At 44.4% G+C, this 21,080-nt stretch overlaps 1 protein-coding gene across 1 annotated transcript in view; it reads right to left on the bottom strand.

Annotated features, from left to right (window-relative positions):
• MYO1D (myosin ID) overlaps positions 1-21,080 on the bottom strand; it is a 337,265-nt gene that overhangs the window by 217,185 nt on the left and 99,000 nt on the right. The window contains exons 7-11 of the mRNA XM_026658646.2: positions 11,145-11,261; positions 9,735-9,938; positions 7,201-7,346; positions 6,997-7,111; positions 4,809-4,979 (exon numbers count right to left, since the gene is read on the bottom strand). Of these exons, the coding sequence (XP_026514431.1) occupies positions 4,809-4,979; positions 6,997-7,111; positions 7,201-7,346; positions 9,735-9,938; positions 11,145-11,261 (753 nt within the window). The remainder of the gene's footprint in view (positions 1-4,808; positions 4,980-6,996; positions 7,112-7,200; positions 7,347-9,734; positions 9,939-11,144; positions 11,262-21,080) is intronic.

The raw sequence follows: 21,080 nt of genomic DNA, 5'->3' as shown, positions 1-21,080 counted from the left end.
AGCGTGCTCACTGCTCCGTAGAGCAGGCAGAGAGAGGTAGGGACGGGCCTTGGGGAAGGGGGTGGAACAGGGCATATCCCTCCCAGCCCCCTGCCATGAGCCGCTCAGGGCAGGGGGCTGGGAGCACCCCCACGAGCCGAGCACCCCAGCCTTCTGCCCTGCACCCCCCCACCCCAACACACACCCATCCCTCTGCCCTGCACCTCCACACACCCCCAGCCCTCTGCCCTGAACCCCCCCCACACCCAGCCTTGTGCCCTGCACCTCCACACACACCCCAGCCCTCTGCCCTGATCCTCCCCACACACACACACACACCCCTGGCTGGGATGATTTAGTTGGGGATTGGTCCTGCTTTGAGCAGGGGTTGGACTAGATACCTCCTGAGGTCCCTTCCAACCCTGAGATTCCATGATTCTGTGATTGCAGAAAAGCAGTTTCCTTCTTTTTCAAACTTCTCTCAGTTCACATCTTATCCTTTTTTGCTGGCTATTTGGCCTTCAAAATACATATCAAGTTCAAAAGTAAACTGCTACCTCTCTCAGACCTGGTCTACACTACAGAGTTAGGCTGATGCAAGGCAGCTTATGTCAAACTAACTCTGTAAGTGTCTACACTAAAACTTCGCTCGTGCAGATGTAACTCACCCACTATGCTGAGTTAACTCCACTTCCATGAGAGGCGTAGCACTTAGGTCGATGCAGTTTCAGCATAGACACTTGTTGCTGACATTGATTGTTGCTGCCTTTCAGAAGCCGTTGCACAATACCCCACACTGACAGTTCAATCGGTGCAAGTGCTCCTGGTGAGGATGCGCACCACCAACACAAGGAGCGTAGTGTGGACGTGCAAAAGCGATTTAATTACTGCGGTGGCTGTATGTCAACGTAACTTAGGTCAACATAATTTTGTAATGTAGACGTACCCTCAGACAAATAGTGCTAATGCTACTTCATGGTTTGACAGATGTCAAACGGCACCCATCCTCCTAGGAAACTAAATACATCAGCCATGTGAAGGTCACAGCCTTGAATTGGCATAGTGGTTGTAGCACCATAAACTGCTCAGCTGGTTAACTATGGGATCTTCTTTTTCTGTCCTCATACTGTTTTCCGCCACATCCACGCACATGCAATTGCCTGATCATTGCACTCTGCCAGCTCACTGGAAGAGCATTCATGGTCAAGGAATGGCACTGCAGGAGATGCTTCATCATATTTTGAGTCTTTCTGCCACAGTCACAGGTAGTGGGGCCAGTAACATAGCCCCACTTTATCACTGCATCTCTAGACTGGCAGACTCCAGTGCAGAGTTGATTAACACAATGCCATATACCCCAGGGCTGATCTGCATTGGGTGGCAGGTGCTCCACTGATGGGAATCGGAGCACAGAGGCTACAGGGTCATTCTCTACTCATTTGCCAAAACTGAAACCTTGTCTGTTTGGGCAACAATGTTAGGGGTTTAATAGTGGCAAGAAAACTTTGTTGTGACTTCAGTCAACTCAGCGTCAGTGTTATATCATATAGCGGATGTCTTGGATATGTGCATTGCCTTCTGCATTCTATTAGCAATTTCACAATGTACATTAGGAGGAGCAATACCTGCAAGGGCGTAGAGGCTGCTCACATGAGTAGGCGTAAGGTATCCTGTAACATAGCAGCAGGTGGCATTAAGTACAAGGTCTAGTTTCTTTGCGTGAGGGAATCGTGCCCACACTGCATAGGCATATACAGCAAAGGAATAGCAAAGTGCCAGTGCTGTTGATTATGGAATGGACAGCTCTCCAACACATTCTGATGTAACCAGTTCACTGAGAATGTTGTTTCATATGCTAACCTTGGCTTTAGTTTTCTCGATGTGGACTCTAACGAGCATGAGTTCGAGAGCAACACCGATGTATATGGGATTTACGGAATGAGTAATAGATAGATAGATGTAAATAGGGAATGTTTACATCTGAGCATACTAAATCTTGCTAGTTCTAAACACAAACCACAACTGAAATGAATAAAAGGCACCATGGTTAAAGGGTGAGCATGGTACTAAGTTGTTATAGCACCTCTGCCACCAACTCACTGTGACCTTTAGTGAGTCACTTCACCTGCCCTCTGAGAATCTCCCAACATTTAAAGTTGATTTAGGAATTCACTGATGGTTACCCATCAGTGCACCTGACCCTCTTACAGTCACAAGATTAATCAATTACAAACCTGAATGTAAGACAAACCCTTGCTCATTGATAATACTTTGCTACTTACATCACAGGTGTTGTGAGCAATACTACATTTTTGCTGTCTATTTATTGCCACAGTGTAAAGCTTGTATTTATTCTAGTCTGTCTAGGTTTCATCAGAATAACCAGAACAACTAAGCAGAAAGCAATAGATTAGATATGCAGTACATAAACTAGGACACGACTATTTAGGGCACAGCAGCCCCTTAGAGCTTATCCACACTGATGTGGAGTGCAACATACTGTAGAGGGGAGCAGTGAAGCATTAACCATGAGGCTGGAAAACAGGAGCTATTCCCAGAGCATATCAGCACATGTATTTTAACTCTAAGAACATCTTCCTCAATATCTTTAATTTACACAGTAATTATGCTAAGACTTTAGCTGACAGATACTACAGTATTTTAACTGCAGTCCACAAAGCCAAGTAAATAAGTGGAAGCAAAATGAAACCAGGTCTTTATTTGTAACTTAAAATATGAAGGTGGAAACAATTCAGACTTTTATTGGGTGGTAACTGGAGGAAGCAAGAGCCAGTAAAAAAGATATTTTAGGTATTAGTGAGAAGAATGTTGTTTGCAGGGGTGCAAGAGATCAGAAGAAGAAACAAGATGCTGAGGATTTGATGGGTCAAAACCTTCAAGGTAATATTGATTTACACTATCTGATACGATTGTTTTCCCATCAGTAATTAGTATAACTGGCTACACATGCGGAAGTGCTCATTTCTTTTTGTATCCCTTGTTTTCTCTTTCAGTCTGTGCTAATATAGAATTTCCTCCCTGCTGAGGAATACTGGTATTGGCACTACATCATACGGTTGAATGTTTCCTATACAAGGAAGAAACTCCTGAAGCCAGTGGTTCAGTCAGTTGTGGCTTTCCCATTTATAGCCCCTCGCTCATTATCAAATTCACTTCCCCTCACACCAGCACAGTATACCAACAGCTCTCACCTCCATGCATAGCCATTTGCTGGTGGTCTCAGCAGAGAAGAGACTTAGGCTTGGTCTACACTTACCCCCCAATTCGAACTAAGGTACGTGAATAACGTAGCTGAAGTTCGAAGTACCTTAGTTCGAACTTACCTCGGTCCACACGCAGCAGGCAGGCTCCCCCGTCGACTCCGCGGTACTCCTCTCGTCTAGTTGGAGTACCGCAGTCGACGGCGATCACTTCCTGGTTCGACTTATCGCGTCCAGACAAGACGCGATAAGTCGAACCCAGAAGTTCGATTTCCAGCCGCCGAACTAGCGGCTGGGTATAGACGTACTCCTAGGAACGAACAGGTCATGGAGAATGATCTTCCTTTGGGTTTAAGTATATTGGCAGGGTAGCACTGGGAATCTGGACTATTGCTGCCCTTGCTATACCTGTTCTGAAAATATAAGACTTCATTCCCCAAGCTCCTGAGACTGGAACCATTCAAAAGCATTATTAACAACAAAGGAAAGAATTTGCATCCAAATTCACTAGCCTCAATTATGCATGACAGACATAACACTTCAATACACTGAGTAAATTCACTGCCATTTACTCATAAGATTTGAAGTATTCATAACATATGCCCCTACCTTAACTGCACAGCAATCCCACAGTTTAGTGCTGACAGTGAGAATATTGTTCGCTGTTTACCAAAAAATTGTGTATGCCAGTTTAGCTGACAGGTTACACTCCGAGTGAAGTGTGCTTAAGAATAAGCCATAGCTGAATGAAAATCTTTTGATTTTACTTCCATTTCCATTCTTCACTAAAACAAGCCAGATCCAGGGCTCTTTCTGCTGTTTGAATTCAGAGTCTCTGGAGACAGTCTCTAGCACATTTCTTAGACAAGTATGCTACGGTGATATTCCTACCTTATATACAAAGCTGTGCAGTGGTGAAGACGGTATTCTAATGAACACATTTTCAAATACTATTTCTCAATGAAAAGGCATCAGTAAATTAAAGGACATTATTGGATTATTCAATCCGAGTGGTTCTCAAATTTATCAGGCCAGAGCCTGTATTTTTAAAATACTACCAAGTGACAAAATCTTTTAACTGGTTGTCATATCAAAAACAAAGCAAATCAAAGGGTCTGGAGGATTATGGGTACAATTTAAGATGAGCACCTTTTATAGCCATTGAGGGTGAAGATTACATAGCTGTAATAAAGCAGAAATGTGAGCCATTTTCACTGCCACAGCATATTAAAGCTGGTTGAGTAGGGAACAGTCACATGAACTGGAACTGTGCACCTATTGGTTATAAATGACATCATATGTCAAGACAAGTTCATGCTTTCCCATTTTCCCCTTGAAATAAAATCTCCTGAATTGATCATACTTTAGCTCCCTCTTCTGGATACAAACCATTATAACATTCATTCATTCATTCTAAACAAGAGAACTTGATTGGCCATATAAATACAGAAATTCTATGTGCAGCAGACATTTAAGTTTTATTCTAGAAAAGGGCCTTCCTCTATTCAAGTCACTGTGTGAGTCCTTTTCCTTATCCCATTTAGAATGATACAGCATGTGCTGCATGTGAAGAGAGGTGGGTTCTGATTACACAGATGAACAGTTTACCTTTCTGCTGGAGAAATGAGCATGTTTCCCCAGTTTGTTATTCAGTGCCTCAAGGAACATCTCATCGGTGACTTTTCCAACATTCATGCAGGCATCATCCAGAATGGCAATGATCCCTTTGTGCTGCTGTTCCACCAGATCCACAATGATCTGGTTGTTGAAATAATCAATCTGCAGAACACAAAACAACAGGTATTTGCAGGTCTTCTCTCACTATTGAGTGAGAAGGAAGTGGATGAACAAATAGTACCCACACTTATGTACACACCAGTAACCATACAGGGAGAATTATGTGCAATACAGCTTTATTAACTGTAATAAAGAAACTAAACTGAGAAGTACTAGGCTCATTATGCAGTGGTGCAGTGCTCAACAGTTTCATTCTACAGACCACTTTGAGCATTTCTTTCTCCTAGGCCTCTATGTCCCCAAAATATCCCACTGTTTGCTTTGCAAAACATGCCATTCTGTGGTCCACTGATACTCCATAGACCATAATTTGAGATCCACTGAGGTAGTGGAAATAAAATATACATAGAAATTATGTATGTATAATAATGAAATAATGAAAATTACTGCTTCCCAAACAGACAATCTGAAAATATGCTGGACTGCAGATCATATATTCAGATTTCCTACTCTAAGGGTATGTCTTCACTACCCGCGGTATCGGCGAGTAGCAATCGATTTATCCGGGATCGATATATCGCGTCTCGTTAAGACGCGATATATCGATCCCCGAACGCGCTCACCATCGACTCCGGAACTCCACCAGAGCGAGCGGCGGTAGCGCACTTGACGGGGGAGCCGCGGCCGTCAATCCCGCGCCGTCTGGACCCCAGGTAATTCGATCTAAGATACTTCGACTTCAGCTACACTATTCGCGTAGCTGAAGTTGCGTATCTTAGATCGATCCCCCCCCAGTGTAGACCAGCCCTAACAGAAGTGTACTTGTAACACATACTTAGTACTCATGTCCAAACTTCATCCCTTACTTGGAGTCTAGTGACTGAAAGCAAAGTTGTTGCATCAGGATTAGATTTTACTAAAGCAGGCAAAAAAACCCTAGTCATTAGCATTAAAAAGTACGTTTAACTTTGTTCAGTTACCTCAGTGGAAACCCCATTGATTCCAGTAGGAAGACAAACATAACAGAGGAGAATCTGACCCAGTAGCTGCTCTTCCTCTTAGGGCACAGGAGTTCTGTAAACATTACTTTCATCGCCAACATTCAAATCGAAAAACGAAAGAATCTAGTGGAAGAGGCTCACCTGATGTCTATTTGGCTAGGCAGCTTTAACATGATACACATGCTACCCCCCATAAGTATGTCTATAGTTGGCCCTCTTCATTCCTATATAGCTCCAAAGAGTTTTATTTTTCAAGAAGTGGGTAACTATAGCAGAAACACTTGCAGCACTAAGAGGCACAGCAGAGAAGGGTCTCCTTTCACATGTTTCAGATTACCACTGCACCAATCCCATAATCAACTACAGTATCTTTCAAGAGTCACCTTAGTGAGACATTCATGAACACACTTATGGTAGTGGAAGTTGTGACAGCAAGGTAGTGGTATATATGATTTTGTGCAATTTTACTGGACACTAGCAGGCTGCAGTCATATTGGAAGGCACACAAAGGCCAAATGCTTTCCAACAATATAAGAAAGTGGGTAATAAGTGTAACTACCCTTCCCCTGAAATGTATTCCTATAATAGATTTCCCCATTACATTTTCATAACTGGCTCATAAAGCCTGGTCTATGCAATTATAAGGCCAGATTTTTCACCAATGAAATCAACGAGTTTTGCCACTGATTTTCTATAGTAGAGGATCAGGATTGTAATGTCTATACAATCTGAACCAGCATCTTCTAATCAAAATCCTACCAGTTAGAAAGGATCAATTTCAAAAAATCTTTCTACTTGAACACCTGTTTAACTAAATATACATATCACCCAGTTTACAATGATAGCCAGAAAGAGGCCACAAAATGTATAGAAAGGGTGTCATATTTTCAGTTTGCTTCGTCCAGAGTGATTTATGGATAACAAGTCTGGTGCTGCATCTGCTCTGGATACAGAGCTCCCACTGACTTTGATGGGAGTTTACATGAGAAGCAACTTCAGGACCAGGCCCTATACTGGTACACTGGATTCAAGCAGACCCCCACTGCCAATTCACTCACATGATTCCAGGGAATCCCCTCTCGCTGATACTCCTCCTGTTCTTGCTTTAGAACTAGCTGAATAAAAAGCTGCTGCAGCTTTTCATTGCAGTAATTAATGCAGAACTGTTCAAAACTGCAAAAATAAAGTTGAGAAAAAATTGATTAGTTTTTCATTTCAGGCAAGATGAAGCATCAGTTTCCTTCTCTATCAATGCAGCTTACCTGTTGTTGTCGAAGATCTCAAAGCCATAGATATCCAGGACTCCAATGACTGTGTTTTTCCCATGGATTGTGGTGTCATAGTTCTTCACCTCAATGATGTCATTGATATGTGTAACAATCCAACAGAAAAGGCGCTCATATATAGCCTACAAGGATAAACATTAGGCTTAATTTCTGATCTCTCTCATAACTGATTTAGCTGTATTTCTGTCAAGTCTCTATAATAGTTTCTCTAGTAGTTTAGTTCAAGCTGGTTTTCAGATTAAACCCATATTCACTGGTAAAACTCCTGCTAAAATTAAACAGACTTCTTGATCTGAGAAACCTTCTATTCTTTCAATATAGAATCATAGAATATCAGGGTTGGAAGGAACCTCAGGAGGTCATCTAGTCCAACCCCCTGCTCAAAGCAAGACCAATCCCCAGACAGATTTTTACCCCCGTTCCCTAAATGGCCCCTTCAAGGATTGAACTCACAACCTTGGGTTTAGCAGGCCAATGCTCAAACCACTGAGCTATCCCTCCCCCGTAACATCGCTGTATTTCTTTCTAAATTCGTTTATATGAGACTAGAATCTTAAACAGCTCTACTAATTCTGCTACCTACTTCCCCCATTCAAAGTCATAGTCAACCCTGCAACAACTTAATCATCTCCACATTAATGATCTGGAGGATGGCGTGGACTGCACTCTCAGCAAGTTTGCAGATGACACTAAACTGGGAGGAGTGGTAGATATGCTGGAGGGTAGGGATAGGATACAGAGGGACCTAGACAAATTAGAGGATTGGGCCAAAAAAAAACCTGATGAGGTTCAACAAGGACAAGTGCAGAGTCCTGCACTTAGGACGGAAGAATCCTATGCACTGCTACAGATTAGGGACCGAATGGCTAGGTAGCAGTTCTGCAGAAAAGGACCTAGGGGGTCACAGTGGATGAGAAGCTGGATATGAGTCAACAGTGTGCTCTTGTTGCCAAGAAGGCTAATGGCATTTTGGGCTGTATAAGTAGGGGCATTGCCAGCAGATCGAGGGACGTGATCATTCCCCTCTATTTGACATTGCTGAGGCCTCATCTGGAGTACTGTGTCCAGTTTTGGGCCCCATGCTACAAGAAGGATGTGGAAAAATTGGAAAGAGTCCAACAGAGGGCAACAAAAATTATTAGGGGGCTGGAACACATGACTTATGAGGAGAGGCTGAGGGAACTGGGATCGTTTAGTCTGCAGAAGAGAAGAATGAGGGGGGAATTTGATAGCTGCTTTCAACTACCTGAAAGGGGGTTCCAAAGAGGATGGATCTAGACTGTTCTCAGTGGTGGCAGATGACAGAACAAGGAGTAATGATCTCAAGTTGCAGTGTGGGAGGGTTAGTTTGGATATTAGGAAAAACTTTTTCATTAGGAGGGTGGTGAAACACTGGAATAGGTTACCTAGGGAGGTGGTGGAATCTCCTTCCTTAGAGGTTTTTAAGGTCAGGCTTGACAAAGCCCTGGCTGGTAGTTGGGAATTGGTCCTGCTTTGAGCAGGGGGGTTGGACTAGATGACCTCCTGAGGTCCCTTCCAACCCTGATATTCTATGATCAGAGAATTGTATGAATATGGAAAATATAGGTGAGCAGATGAATGCAGAATTAAGATTTTTATACAATGCTCGCACCCATTGTAACTGAGCAGTTAACACCACAAAATACAGTACTATAAAATATTATCATCGTTCACTTTTCAAGAAGTAGTCACAAACAAGGTCATTTTCTGTCTTCAGAATCTAATCATTCAATTTAGTGACACCTGTGCTAAGCAGCTCTGGCAAGTATTACAACCTTAAAAGGGCATTCAAGGTGACTGGCCCAAATGTTAGCTCTTACCCAATACCACCATTTAACTCCCTCCATTCCTCCTTCTCACAATTAAAATAAATTTGAGTAGTTAAGTGTCCGCCCAATACTCCGTCACTATCACCCTTCGAAAGGAGACTGCTGTCGTTGCCAAACAAAGGTGTAGCATTTGCCATGACTTCAATGTTGTTTAAGGATGTCATTCCATTCCACTGCTCTCTTCTTGACAGCAAGCAGACAGCTAGAACTGTCAATCTGTTCTCTCAATCTCATTCACTGCATTTCCATGGTATCAAGATATGATCTAACAGATCAGAGACTTCCAATGTCCTGGCAAACCCTGCAGCCAAAATTGTTTTGTGGGTTGCCCCCGCTCACAGATAAAATTTTAACTCTGATACACCCATTAATTTAGAAGAATAAGTCTTTCATTATGTGAACATTCTAAAAATACATATTGAAGATGAAACATCCAAACTAACAGCCCCCAAAACCTTGTGATCTTCTCTTACAACTTCATTAAGCATCTGCACTCTTTGCTGAACCTTTTGCTACACAGATGTTGGACTTTGCAATAATTTCATTCATCCATGGGCTCCTATCATTTGTGAAATTAAAGAGCAAAAACTGAGCCAGGGGTTTTGGAAATTGTTGCATGACAAACTAGCACAGACTTATAGAAAGGGAATTCAGACTCACCTTTGCAAAAGCATCTCTGCCATAGGTGGCTTCCTGCTCTGTGTGCTGCTTGTCAATGACATCCCGGCCTGTAGCTACAGTTCGAAAAAGCAGGGCCTTCTCCACCATGTCAGACTTTGTTGACAGCAAGTCTGCAATTACCGACACAACCTTGCCATTTTCAATCACAGGCGTGTCGCTATCCACTGAAAACTTCAAATTCCCCTGTAGCAAGTAGCGAAAAACAAGATTGCTCAATGTGCCTCTGCTGAGAATATTATCAGCAAAGCTGAAGTAAGCACTTCATTTCCAGGGAGTGATCTGCTGTTCAATTCATCAACAAATGGAACACCATTAGCACATTTCTAAATTCAGGCTAAATTGTCCTCAGTATTGTATGCTCCACTCATGGGCGACTCATGGGAGGGACACAAAGGGGGCCACCAGCTAAGGGGGCATGTGGCTTCCCCACGTGACCTACCACGTGACCCCCCCTCCCGTGACTCCTCCCTGCCCTGCCCCCAGCCTGGGCCCCCCGCTCTCCCCGTCCCCTCCCCATCCCACGTTACCTGGGGTGGGGCTCTGTCCTCCCGCAGCGAAAGGAAGGAGGCCTGACACAGGCAGCATCTCTGGCATAGCTGTCCAAGTACCACCCCCAGCCCTGTCCTCCAGTGGGGCTGTACAGACCCCAGGAGTCACAGCTGCGTGGAAGGGCGGGGCTGAGGCAGTACAGCCACGCCGGAGGAGCTGCCGGCGTGTGGCCACTCAGCGGTCCCACGTTCTGCTCCTTTCACCACTGTAGTTCCCTGCTGAATGTGCCTCCCCCTGGGCGTCTGGGGAGGGGCATGTGACCCTTCTTGACCCCACCCACCCACCCAAGCTTCGCCTTTGCCTGTGACCAAAAGAAGGATTTGACCTTTAGTATTTAGCAGGATTCAAGGAACGAAGTTATGACAAACTAATTCAAATAAAGTTTAATCAGGCAAAGACTGTTACAAGCCAGGGGTCTAGAGAGGAGTTGGAATTTAAAGACACTAAGCAGAACCCACAGATTATTTATATTTATCCTTTCCATCTTCACTATAGCTCACCACAAAGTCCTAGAATATGTTTCCAGTTTAATGACATCACCAGAAAAGCTGACATGAAGATTGATGAGCCATTAGTCTGAATTATTGTGGGGAAATTCGAAGTCCTGTGTTATACAGAAGGTCAGACCAGATGATCACAGTGGTCTCACAGGGAAATCTGACCCACTACTGGCAGGCAGGAATAGTGTTGACTTTTCAAAACAAACAGCACTTCCAACTGCATCTGCTAGAACAATTCGACTATTGAAGTCACACAGTAACACAAGTAACACAGCCTGGCTGCCCTGCCATTGCAATCCTGGAAAAACAGCTTCCACAAACCCACATGCAGGGAACTCACCAAGTGAAGAATGGCAGCCAAAATTTTGTAGACAGTTTGAACCTCCTCTGGTTTGAAGCCTATCACTTTCATAGCATCTGCCACTGCTTTGAACTCTGCACCATCATTGATGGAACACTAAGGAAAAATAGAGATTTATTTGATGTAGTACCTTTCATACTCTAGACAAACATTCTAGAATATAAAGCATCACCATGGCACAGCTTTAAGGACATAACGTGGCAGCCATTATGCAACCACCACAGATGTCACAGACGTGTTATTAAAAAAAGTGAATATTGCACAGAACAGTAGGTCACAGCTACTATCTATTCTATTTATCACATACCAAAAAAACCTCTTCAGTTTTATTTAGATTGCAAAATCAACCACTCAAACAGTTAAGAAATGCCAGTTTTACAGTTACCCATGCAATTTAATTCTGCCTCCTTTGTCCATCAATCCTATAATCTGCAAGAAGCTGGGGACCTTTGGAAATAGTATGTCATCATGTAATTAAAGACCATCACAATGCATACGCACAAGAGAGCCAAATTATGGTTGTGCGGGCTACTAGATTCCAACTTCTTGACTTTGCAACCTAAAAACACTCTCAAGACAGGAAGTTACTTACAGAAAGCTGTTCTTTTTCTTCTACAATTCTCCCATCATGCATCAGAGACAGGGTTTAATCTCAACTTTCAGCATTGGACCATAGTCTGCTACCACCTGAGCTACAAAACTAGCGGGCAGCAGCAAAATACTTATCCAGAAAGCAATATGAACTGTTGGATGCTGACGCTAAGGTCCCATGGTTTTGTTCAATGACCTTGTGAGGTAGTGCCACACAGGAAGTATTTGATGTCAGGATTTGCCCTGAACTTTATGTTCCTGAACATAATGTTACATCATAGTGTGGAGACGTGACCTTTAGCTTGGACGTTTTTATACAACCATATTAAGGCCTTCCTGAAGGAACCTGAGACTGTTCAAAACTGTTTTTCCATCCTTAAACCATGAATTCTGCACCAGCTAATAGAAAAAGTTCTGGTCACTGACTTCTTTCTGGGTCCACGAGGATGTTAATCACCTCATATGTGTAACCGTTTTGAATCTGTCTTGTCCTAAAGATGGATGACTGATCTTTGGGCGATCACTCATTACAGAGTATGATCATCTTCCATGGGAGTTATGGGTCCTCAGGTGGTTAATAAGGCCAATCCTTGTCTATTACAAGGAGGGCAGATATTTTCAGGCTCAGCAGGAGGCTGTTGACCATGACTGGAAGCCAGTCTCTCCTTCCTCCTGCACCTCTTGTCCTTTTCAGCATGTTGGCGAGCAAGTCCAAAATGCAGGGGACCATCACATAGGACTTCACTCCGTTTTAAGCAATCCTGGGCAAGTGTCTCCCAAGTGTCAATATAACACTTTTTCAGGTTGTCCTTCAGCAAGTCCTTATTATGCTTCCGTTGTCCACCCACGTTATGGTGCCCTTCTTTCAGCTGAGAGAACAGGACCTGTTTTGGGAGGCGATGGTCTGGCCTCCGGACAATGTGTCCTGTCCAGTGGAATTGCTGATGGAGTACCATTGCCTCGATATTGGTGGTCTTTGCCTCCTCCAGAACACTAATATTGGTGCACCTGTCTTCCCATTTGATCTTCAGAATCTTACGAAGGCAGCACTGATGGTATCTCTCAAGGACTTTCAAGTCGTGTCTGTAGGTTGTCCAAGTTTCAGACCCATACAACAGTGTTGGGAGAATAATGGCTTGATAAACAAGAAGCTTGGTGTCTGTTCGAATGTCATGATCTTCAAAAACCCTGTGCCATAAACGAGAAAAAGCTACACTGGCACAGCTGAGGCGATGTTGAATTTCTGCATCAATATCTGTCTTGGATGAAAGATGACTTCCAAGGTAGAGGAAATGATTGACGTTCTCCAGTGCCACTCCATTGATTTTGATAGACGGGGCATGTAATACCTCATTTGGAGAGGACTGATAGAGCACTTTAGTCTTCTTGATATTAAGAGTGAAACCAAGACATGCCTAAGCATCGGCAAACACATTCAAGATAGTTTGAAGATCTTTCTCAGAGTGGGCAAGATTGCATTGTCATCAACATACTGAAGTTACACAATAGATGTTGTGGAGATCTCTCTCTTGGCTTTCAGCCTGCTAAGCCTGAACAGCTTTTCCATCCATTCTGTAAATGATTTCAACGCCAGCTGTAAACTTCCCAGCAATTAGGTAAAGAATGACAGCAATAAAAACCGCAAACGTGGTTGGAGCGATGATATAGCCCTGTTTGACTCCTGTTTGTACTTTGAAAGGTTCACTCTGGGAGCCAGTGCTGCCCAGAACAGTCGCTTTCATGTTATCATGAAGCAATTTTAGGACATTGATGTATTTATCAGGACATCCAATCTTAGAAAGTACAGTCCAGAGGGCACAGCGATTCACTGAATCAAAGGCTTTAGTTAGATCAATAAAAGCCATGTACAGTGGTCGGTTTTGCTCCTGACACTTTTCTTGCAGCTGCTGTGCTCTGAAGATCATATACACAGTTCCATGACACGGTCAGAAACCACTCTGTGACTCCGGTAAAATTTCTTCTGACAGGGGCAGAAGGCAAGTTGCAAGGATCTGCGCTAGAACTTTGCCTGCAATGGCTAGGAGGGAGATACCACAATAATTTCCACAATCTACTTTATCCCCTTTCTTGAAGAGGGTGACAATCAGGGCATCCCTCATTTCACTGGGTATCTCCTCCTTTATCCAGATTTTAAGGATAAGCAGGTAAAGCTGCCAAATTAGCTCTGGTCCACCATCTTTAAAGATTTCAGCGGGGATCCCATCTAGATCTGCTGCCTTGTTGTTCTTCATACAAATTGGGAGGGTCTCCGAGCTCATCCCTAAATGGTCGTTGAGGGATTTGCTCAAGGACTTAATCTACAACCATCAGCAGACCTCCTATACAATGCAAAAGGATCAGGAGATTCAATACTGAGTTAATCAGCCTGAAAACCATAGCCTCTTCAGCCAGAAAGGCATAAACAATATCATTGCCACACTATGCAGGTTGTGTATGGTCCCAAGAAGCAGTGGAATGGTAGGAAAGCATATAACAAAGATCTCCGCCTGCTTGATAAGAAATCATTCATCTACTTGAATTACAAGTCCTGACATTTGGAGAGGCCATGGGGCACTTGATTTTTGGTTTCCAGATGCAGAGTGATCAATCACTGATCCAAACTGAGTGAATAACAATGAGTGAAGACACTGCTTAATTTAACTTCAGCCTGGTACACTAGTCTGCCTTGGTGTGTAGTACATGCAGAAACATGAATCACTTTGCTTTTGCTTTCTCTCTACAGACCACTGTGTGACCTTGGGGGAAGTGTCCTGTAACCCCCATATTCCTCATGTATATATAATTGTGATATTGCATGTAAAGCAGGCCGTGTGAGGTATCAAGGTAAAGGTTATGATCTGCTGAAAACCATGGTTCTATCTAAATATGTATATCATTAATGCATGTGAAATTATGAGAATGTGTTGTATGGCTTTCACTAAAATATGCTGTGGGTTTGTGAGGTGCCCAGATACAAGCTCTCCAGAGACAATGACACGGGAGGTAGCCAACGCCCGGGTGGGTGCTGAACAGACATCACCAGCCATTGCCCAGCAGAGGAGTTACAATTCAGTGACTCACAGGAGACACACCAAGGTATTGCTTCACCTTGTGACTTAAGAATGCCCACCAGATATGCCCTGGACTTGTGTTCTCCAAGCACACGGGACTAAGGGTATAAAACAGAACACAAGGGCCCCATGCATGGCCTTTCTCCTTCCCCCTCCTAGGCTGCAAGCAACAGGGACACTCTGAAGACTCCAACAGAGGGGACTGGCCCAGGTTTCAAGGGGTGAAACCTGAGTACTATGAATTGCAATATCCAGTGGGGTGAGAAAAACCACTTAATCTAGATCGGGGTGGGCAAACTTTTTGGCCCAAGGGCCACATCTGGCTATGGAAATTGTATGGCGAGCCATGAATGCTCATGAAATTGGGGGTTGGGGTGCGGGAGGGGATGAGGGCTCCGGCTGGGGATGCAGGCTCTGGGGTGGGGCCAGAAAAGAGGATTTCAGAGTGCGGGAGGGGGCTCCAGGCTGGGGCAGGGTGTTGGAGTGAGGAGGGGGGTGAAGGCTCCGCCTGGGAGTACAGGCTCTGGGGTGGGGCTGGGGATGAGGGGTTGGGAGTGCAGGAGGGGGTCGGGGTGCAGGCTCCAGACCACGCTTACCTCAAGCAGCTCCCGGAAGCAGCGGCATGTCCCCCCTACGGCTCCTATGTGGCGTCGCAGCCAGGCGGCTCGGCGCGCTGCCCCATCCGCAGATGCTGCCTCGCAGCTCCCATTGGCCAAGGTTCCTGGCCAATGGGAGCTGCAGAGCCCCTTGGTTGATCCTATGCATAGGAGCCGGAGGTGGGACATGCTGCTGCTCCAGGAGCTGTGCAGAACCACAGCACGCGTGGAGCGGGGCAAGCCCCCGGCTGGAGTGCCAGAGCGGGGCAAGCCCCGGACCCCACTCCCTGGCAGGAGCTCAAGGGCTGGATTAAAACGTCTGAAGAGCCAGATGTGGCAGCCGGTATCATGTGGCCTGCCCCAAGGGTCGGTCCTGGGGCCGGTTTTGTTCAATATCTTCATTAATGATCTGGAGGATGGCGTGGATTGCACCCTCAGCAAGTTTGCAGATGACACTAAACTGGGAGGAGTGGTAGATATGCTGGAGGGTCGGGATAGGATACAGACGACCCAGACAAATTAGAGGATTGGGCCAAAAGAAATCTGATGAGGTTCAACAAGGACAAGTGCAGAGTCCTGCACTTAGGACGGAAGAATCCCATGCACTGGTCCCTCTGTATCCTATTCCTACCCTCCAGCGTATCTACCACGCCATCCTCCAGATCATTAATGAAGATATTGAACAAAACCAGCCCCAGGACCGACGCTTGGGGCAGGCCGCTTGATACCGGCTGCCAACTAGACATGGAGCCATTGATCACTACCCAATGAGCCAGGTGATCAAGCCAGCTTTCTATCCACCTTATAGTCCATTCATCCAGCCCATACTTCTTTAACTTGCCAGCAAGAATACTGTGGGAGACTGTATCAAAAGTTTTGCTAAAGTCAAGGAATAACACGTCCACTGCTTTCCCCTCATCCATAGAGCCAGTTATCTTGTCATAGAAGGCAGTTAAGTTAGTCAGGCATGACTTGCCCTTGGTGAATCCATCCTGACTGTTCCTGATCACTTTGCTCTCCTCTAAGTGCTTCAGAATTGATTCCTTGAGGACCTGCTCCATGATTTTTCCAGGGACTGAGGTGAGGCTGACTGGCCTGTAGTTCCCCGGGTCTTCCTCCTTCCCTTTTTTAAAGATGAGCACTACATTAGCCTTTTTCCAGTCATCCGGGACCTCCTCCGATCGCCATGAGTTTTCAAAGATAATGGCCAATGGCTCTGCAATCACATCTGCCAACTCCTTTAGCACCCTCGGATGCAGCGCATCCAGCCCCATGGACTTGCGCTCGTCCAGCTTTTCTAAATAGTCTATTACTAGCACTTGTCCTCCATTCTATATCTGGGAAGTTAGTCTCCCATGATCACACAATTCCCACGAGCTAATTCAGTTCAAACTAAATGGAGGATAAACAAGAAAAGATCTGTGACTAGGGTTTTTGATTTCAAAAGGGCTAACTTTAAAAAATTAAGGAAATTAGTTAGGGAAGTGGATTGGACTGAAGAACTTGTGGATCTAAAGGCAGAGGAGGCCTGGAAAGTTGCAGAAACTATCAGAAGCCTGCATCCCAAGAAAGGGGAAAAAATTCATAGGCAGGAGTTGTAGACCAAGTTGGATGAGCAAGCATCTCAGAGAGGGGATTAAGAAAAACCAGAAAGCCTACAAGGAGTGGAAGATGGGAGGGATCAGCAAGGAAAGCTACCTTATTGAGGTCTAGAACATGTAGGGATAAAGTGAGAAAGGCCAAAAGCCTGTAGAGTTGGACCTTGCAAAGGGAATTAAAACCAACAGTAAAAGGTTCTATAGCCATATAAATAAGAGGAAAACAAAGAAAGAAGAAGTGGGACTGCTAAACACTGAGGATGGAGTGGAGGTTAAGGATAATCTAGGCATGGCCCAATATGTAAACAAATACTTTGCCTCAGTCTTTAATGAGGCTAATGAGGAGCTTAGGGATAATGGTAGGATGACAAATGGGAATGAGGATATGGAGGTAGATATTACCACATCCGAAGTAGAAGCCAAACTCGAACAGTTTAATGGGACTAAATCGGGGGGCCCAGATAATCTTCATCCAAGAATATTAAAGGAACTGGCACACGAAATTGCAAGCCCATTAGCAAGAATTTTTAATGAATCTGTAAACTCAGGGGTTGTACTGTACAACTGGAGAATTGCTAACATAGTTCCTATTTTTAAGACAGGGAAGTGATCCTGGTAACAACAGGCCTGTTAGTTTGACATCTGTAGTATGCAAGGTCTTGGGAAAAAATTTGAAGGAGACAGTAGTTAAGGACATTGAGGTCAATGGTAATTGGGACAAAATACAACATGGTTTTACGAAAGGTAGATCATGCCAAACCAACCTGATCTCCTTGAGAAGGTAACAGATTTTTTAGACAAAGGAAACACAGTGGATCTAATTTACCTCAATTTCAGTAAGGCATATGATACGGATCCACATGGGGAATTATTAGCTAAATTGGAAAAGATGGGGATCAATATGAAAATTGAAAGGTGGATAAGGAACTGGTTAAAGGGGAGACTACAAGGCATCATACTGAAAGGTGAACTGTCAGGTTGGAGGGAGGTTACTAGTGGAGTTCCTCAGGGATCGGTTTTGGGACCAATCTTATTTAATCTTTTTATTACTGACCTTGGCACAAAACGTGGGAGTGTGCTGATAAAGTTTGCGGATGACACACAGCTAGGAGGTATTGCCAATACAGAGAAGGACTGGGATATCATACAAGAAGATCTGGATGACCCTGTAAACTGGAGTAATAGTAATAGGATGAAATTTAATAGTGAAAAGTGTAAGATTATGCATTTAGGGATTAAGAACAAGAATTTTTGTTATAAACTGGGGATTCATCAGTTGGAAGTAACAGAGGAGAAGGACCTTGGAGTATTGGTTGACCACAGAATGACTATGAGACGCCAATGTGATATGGCCCTGAAAAAAGCTAATGAGGTCTTGGGATGCATCAGGCAAGGTATTTCCAGTAGAGATAAGGAGGTGTTAGTACCATTATACAAGGCACTGGTGAGACCTCATCTGGAATAGTGTGTGCAGTTCTGGTCTCCCATGTTTAAGAAGGATGAATTCAACCTGGAACAGGTGCAGAGAAGGGCTACTAGGATGAGCCGAGGAATATATATATATGGAGATATACCTATCTCATAGAACTGGAAGGGACCCTGAAAGGTCATCGAGTCCAGCCCCCTGCCTTCACTAGCAGGACCAAGTACTGATTTTGCCCCAGATCGGAATGGAAAACCTGTCTTATGAAAGGAGACTCAAAGCGCTTGGCTTGTTCAGCCTAACCAAAAGAAGGCTGAGGAGGAGATATGATTGTTTTTATAAATATATCAGAGGGATAAATACCAGGGAGGGAGGGGAATTATTTAAGCTCAGTACCAATGTGGACACAAGAACAAATGGATATAAACTGCACATTAGGAAGTTTAGACTTGAAATTAGACGAAGGTTTCTAACCATCAGAGGGGTGAAGTTCTGGAACAGCCTTCCACGGGGAGTAGTGGGGGCAAAAGACATATCTGGCTACAAGACTACGCTTGATAAGTTTATGGAGGGGATGGTATGATGGGATAGCCTAATTTTGGCAATTAATTGATCTTTGACTATTCGCGGCAAATATGCCCAATGGCCTGTGATGGGATGTTAGAGGGAGTGGGATCTGAGTTACTACAGAGAGTTCTTTCCTGGGTGTCTGGCTGGTGAGTCTTGCCCACATGCTCAGGGTTTAGCTGATCGTCATATTTGGGTCGGGAAGGAATTTTCCTCCAGGGCAGATTGGCAGAGGCCCTGGGGTTTTTTCGCCTTCCTCTGCAGCGTGGGGCACGGGTCACTTGCTGGAGGATTCTCTGCACCTTGAAGTCTTCAAACCATGATTTAAGGACTTCAATAGCTCAGACATAGGTTAGGAGTTTATTACAGGAGTGGGTGAGTGAGATTCTGTGGCCTGCATTCTGCAGGAGGTCAGACTAGACGATCATAATGGTCCCTTCTGACCTTAAAGTATATGACTCTATGAACAAAAATAGGAGAATTATTTCTGGGATGATAAAATGTGAATGTGAAGATATGTCTCCTTCAGGTACTTGTTCAAATGTTTCAGACAGAGCCTTGCTCTGTTTGTTCCACTTTACTGAGGCTAGAAATAAGTGACGTACAGCCTTTGATGAGACAGAAAGGGTTATTAGTCTGTTCCATAACTGGTCTTTGAGACATACTGTACATGTTCATTCCTCTTCAGGTGTGTGCACACCCAGTACACGGTTATTGGAGATTTCTCCCTCAGCATACCCATCAGGGTGGCGTATGTGCCCTTGGTGCTTCACACTGCTAAAGGGCAAAGCCACCTCCCACCCTCACCCTCCTCTGTTCCTTCTTACTAAACAGACTTTGATACAGAGGGGAAGGAGGGTAGGTCCTGAAATGGATGTGTGCAACACCTCACAAAACTGTTACAGAACAAGTTAGTAACAGTTCCTCCTTCTTCGAGTGATTCCACACGTCCTTCCTCTTCAGGTCACTCACAAGCAAGTGCAAGCATGTTGTTTGGAAAAGTTACATTGGCCATGTCATATCTTTACTCATCCTTATGAGCACGAGGCTTCAGGAAGAAAGTTGGCAAATATATTGCCTAATTGATGTGGAAGTGAGACACAACTTTGGTGAGACACTTCAGATGAAGGAGCAGGTATAATTTGTCCTTGTAGAAGACTATATACAGACGACCAGACACTAAGGCTCATAATTAACCCACTCTCCTGCCCAAGGCGATTGACACCAAAAAGGCTACCTTCATTGAGAGATGGAGTAAATAACAGGTGGATAACAGTTCAAAGGAAAGACCCATTAGCTTTGTCAATACCAGGTTTAAGTGCTAAGGGGGAAATAGGATCCTCTACTTGGGGATATAACCTGTCCAGAACTTCAAAAACCTGATTGACATGGGACTGGAAAAAAAGAGAGCGAGTACCAATCAGAGGATGGAAAGCTAAGATAACTGCTAGGTGGATCCTGATGGAACTAATGAACAGACCTTGCTGTTTCATCATCATCATCATGTTCCCTTTACACCACTGGCGTTTAGGGCAGCGACAAAGCTCCTCCACTCCTGTCTGTTTCTGGTAAGTCTTTCAATGGTTCCCCAGCCGTTCCCCCAGGTTTTTCAGCTCGGCTTCCACAGCTATTCACCATGTTGTTTTCGGACGGCCTCATTTTCACTTGCCTTCAGGTGGCCATCTTTTTGCTACTCTGGTGAAGGAATCAGCTTCCATCCAAAGCACATGACCAATCCATGTCCATCGTCTCCTGGCAATGATGGTGCTCATATCTTCTTGGCTGCACTATGCCAATAGATCTTGGTTTGAGATTGTACTGGGCCAAAAGATATGGAGGATTTTTCTGAGGCAGGTTGTATGGAATGAAGAGAGTTTGGACATATTCATACTTTTTCTCATCTCTGCAGTGACCTGAGCTAGCTTTGATTTTTACGAGACAGGGTTGTTAGCCCTGTACCTAACCCCCAACCTGGAGGACCAGGGTGTCTGTTTTGTCTGGCCCCTCCCCCACAGACCAACCCAGCATGGTTGAACCTACCAGGAGCAAAAAGCCCCGGCCGACACAGA

This window comes from Terrapene carolina, unplaced genomic scaffold (genome assembly GCF_002925995.2).
Source record: "Terrapene carolina triunguis isolate 2854851 unplaced genomic scaffold, T_m_triunguis-2.0 Scaffold495, whole genome shotgun sequence".
Taxonomy (NCBI): Eukaryota; Metazoa; Chordata; order Testudines; family Emydidae; genus Terrapene; species Terrapene triunguis.
Note: the sequence above shows the minus strand (reverse complement) of the source record. Positions and strands in the feature narration are given on the sequence as shown.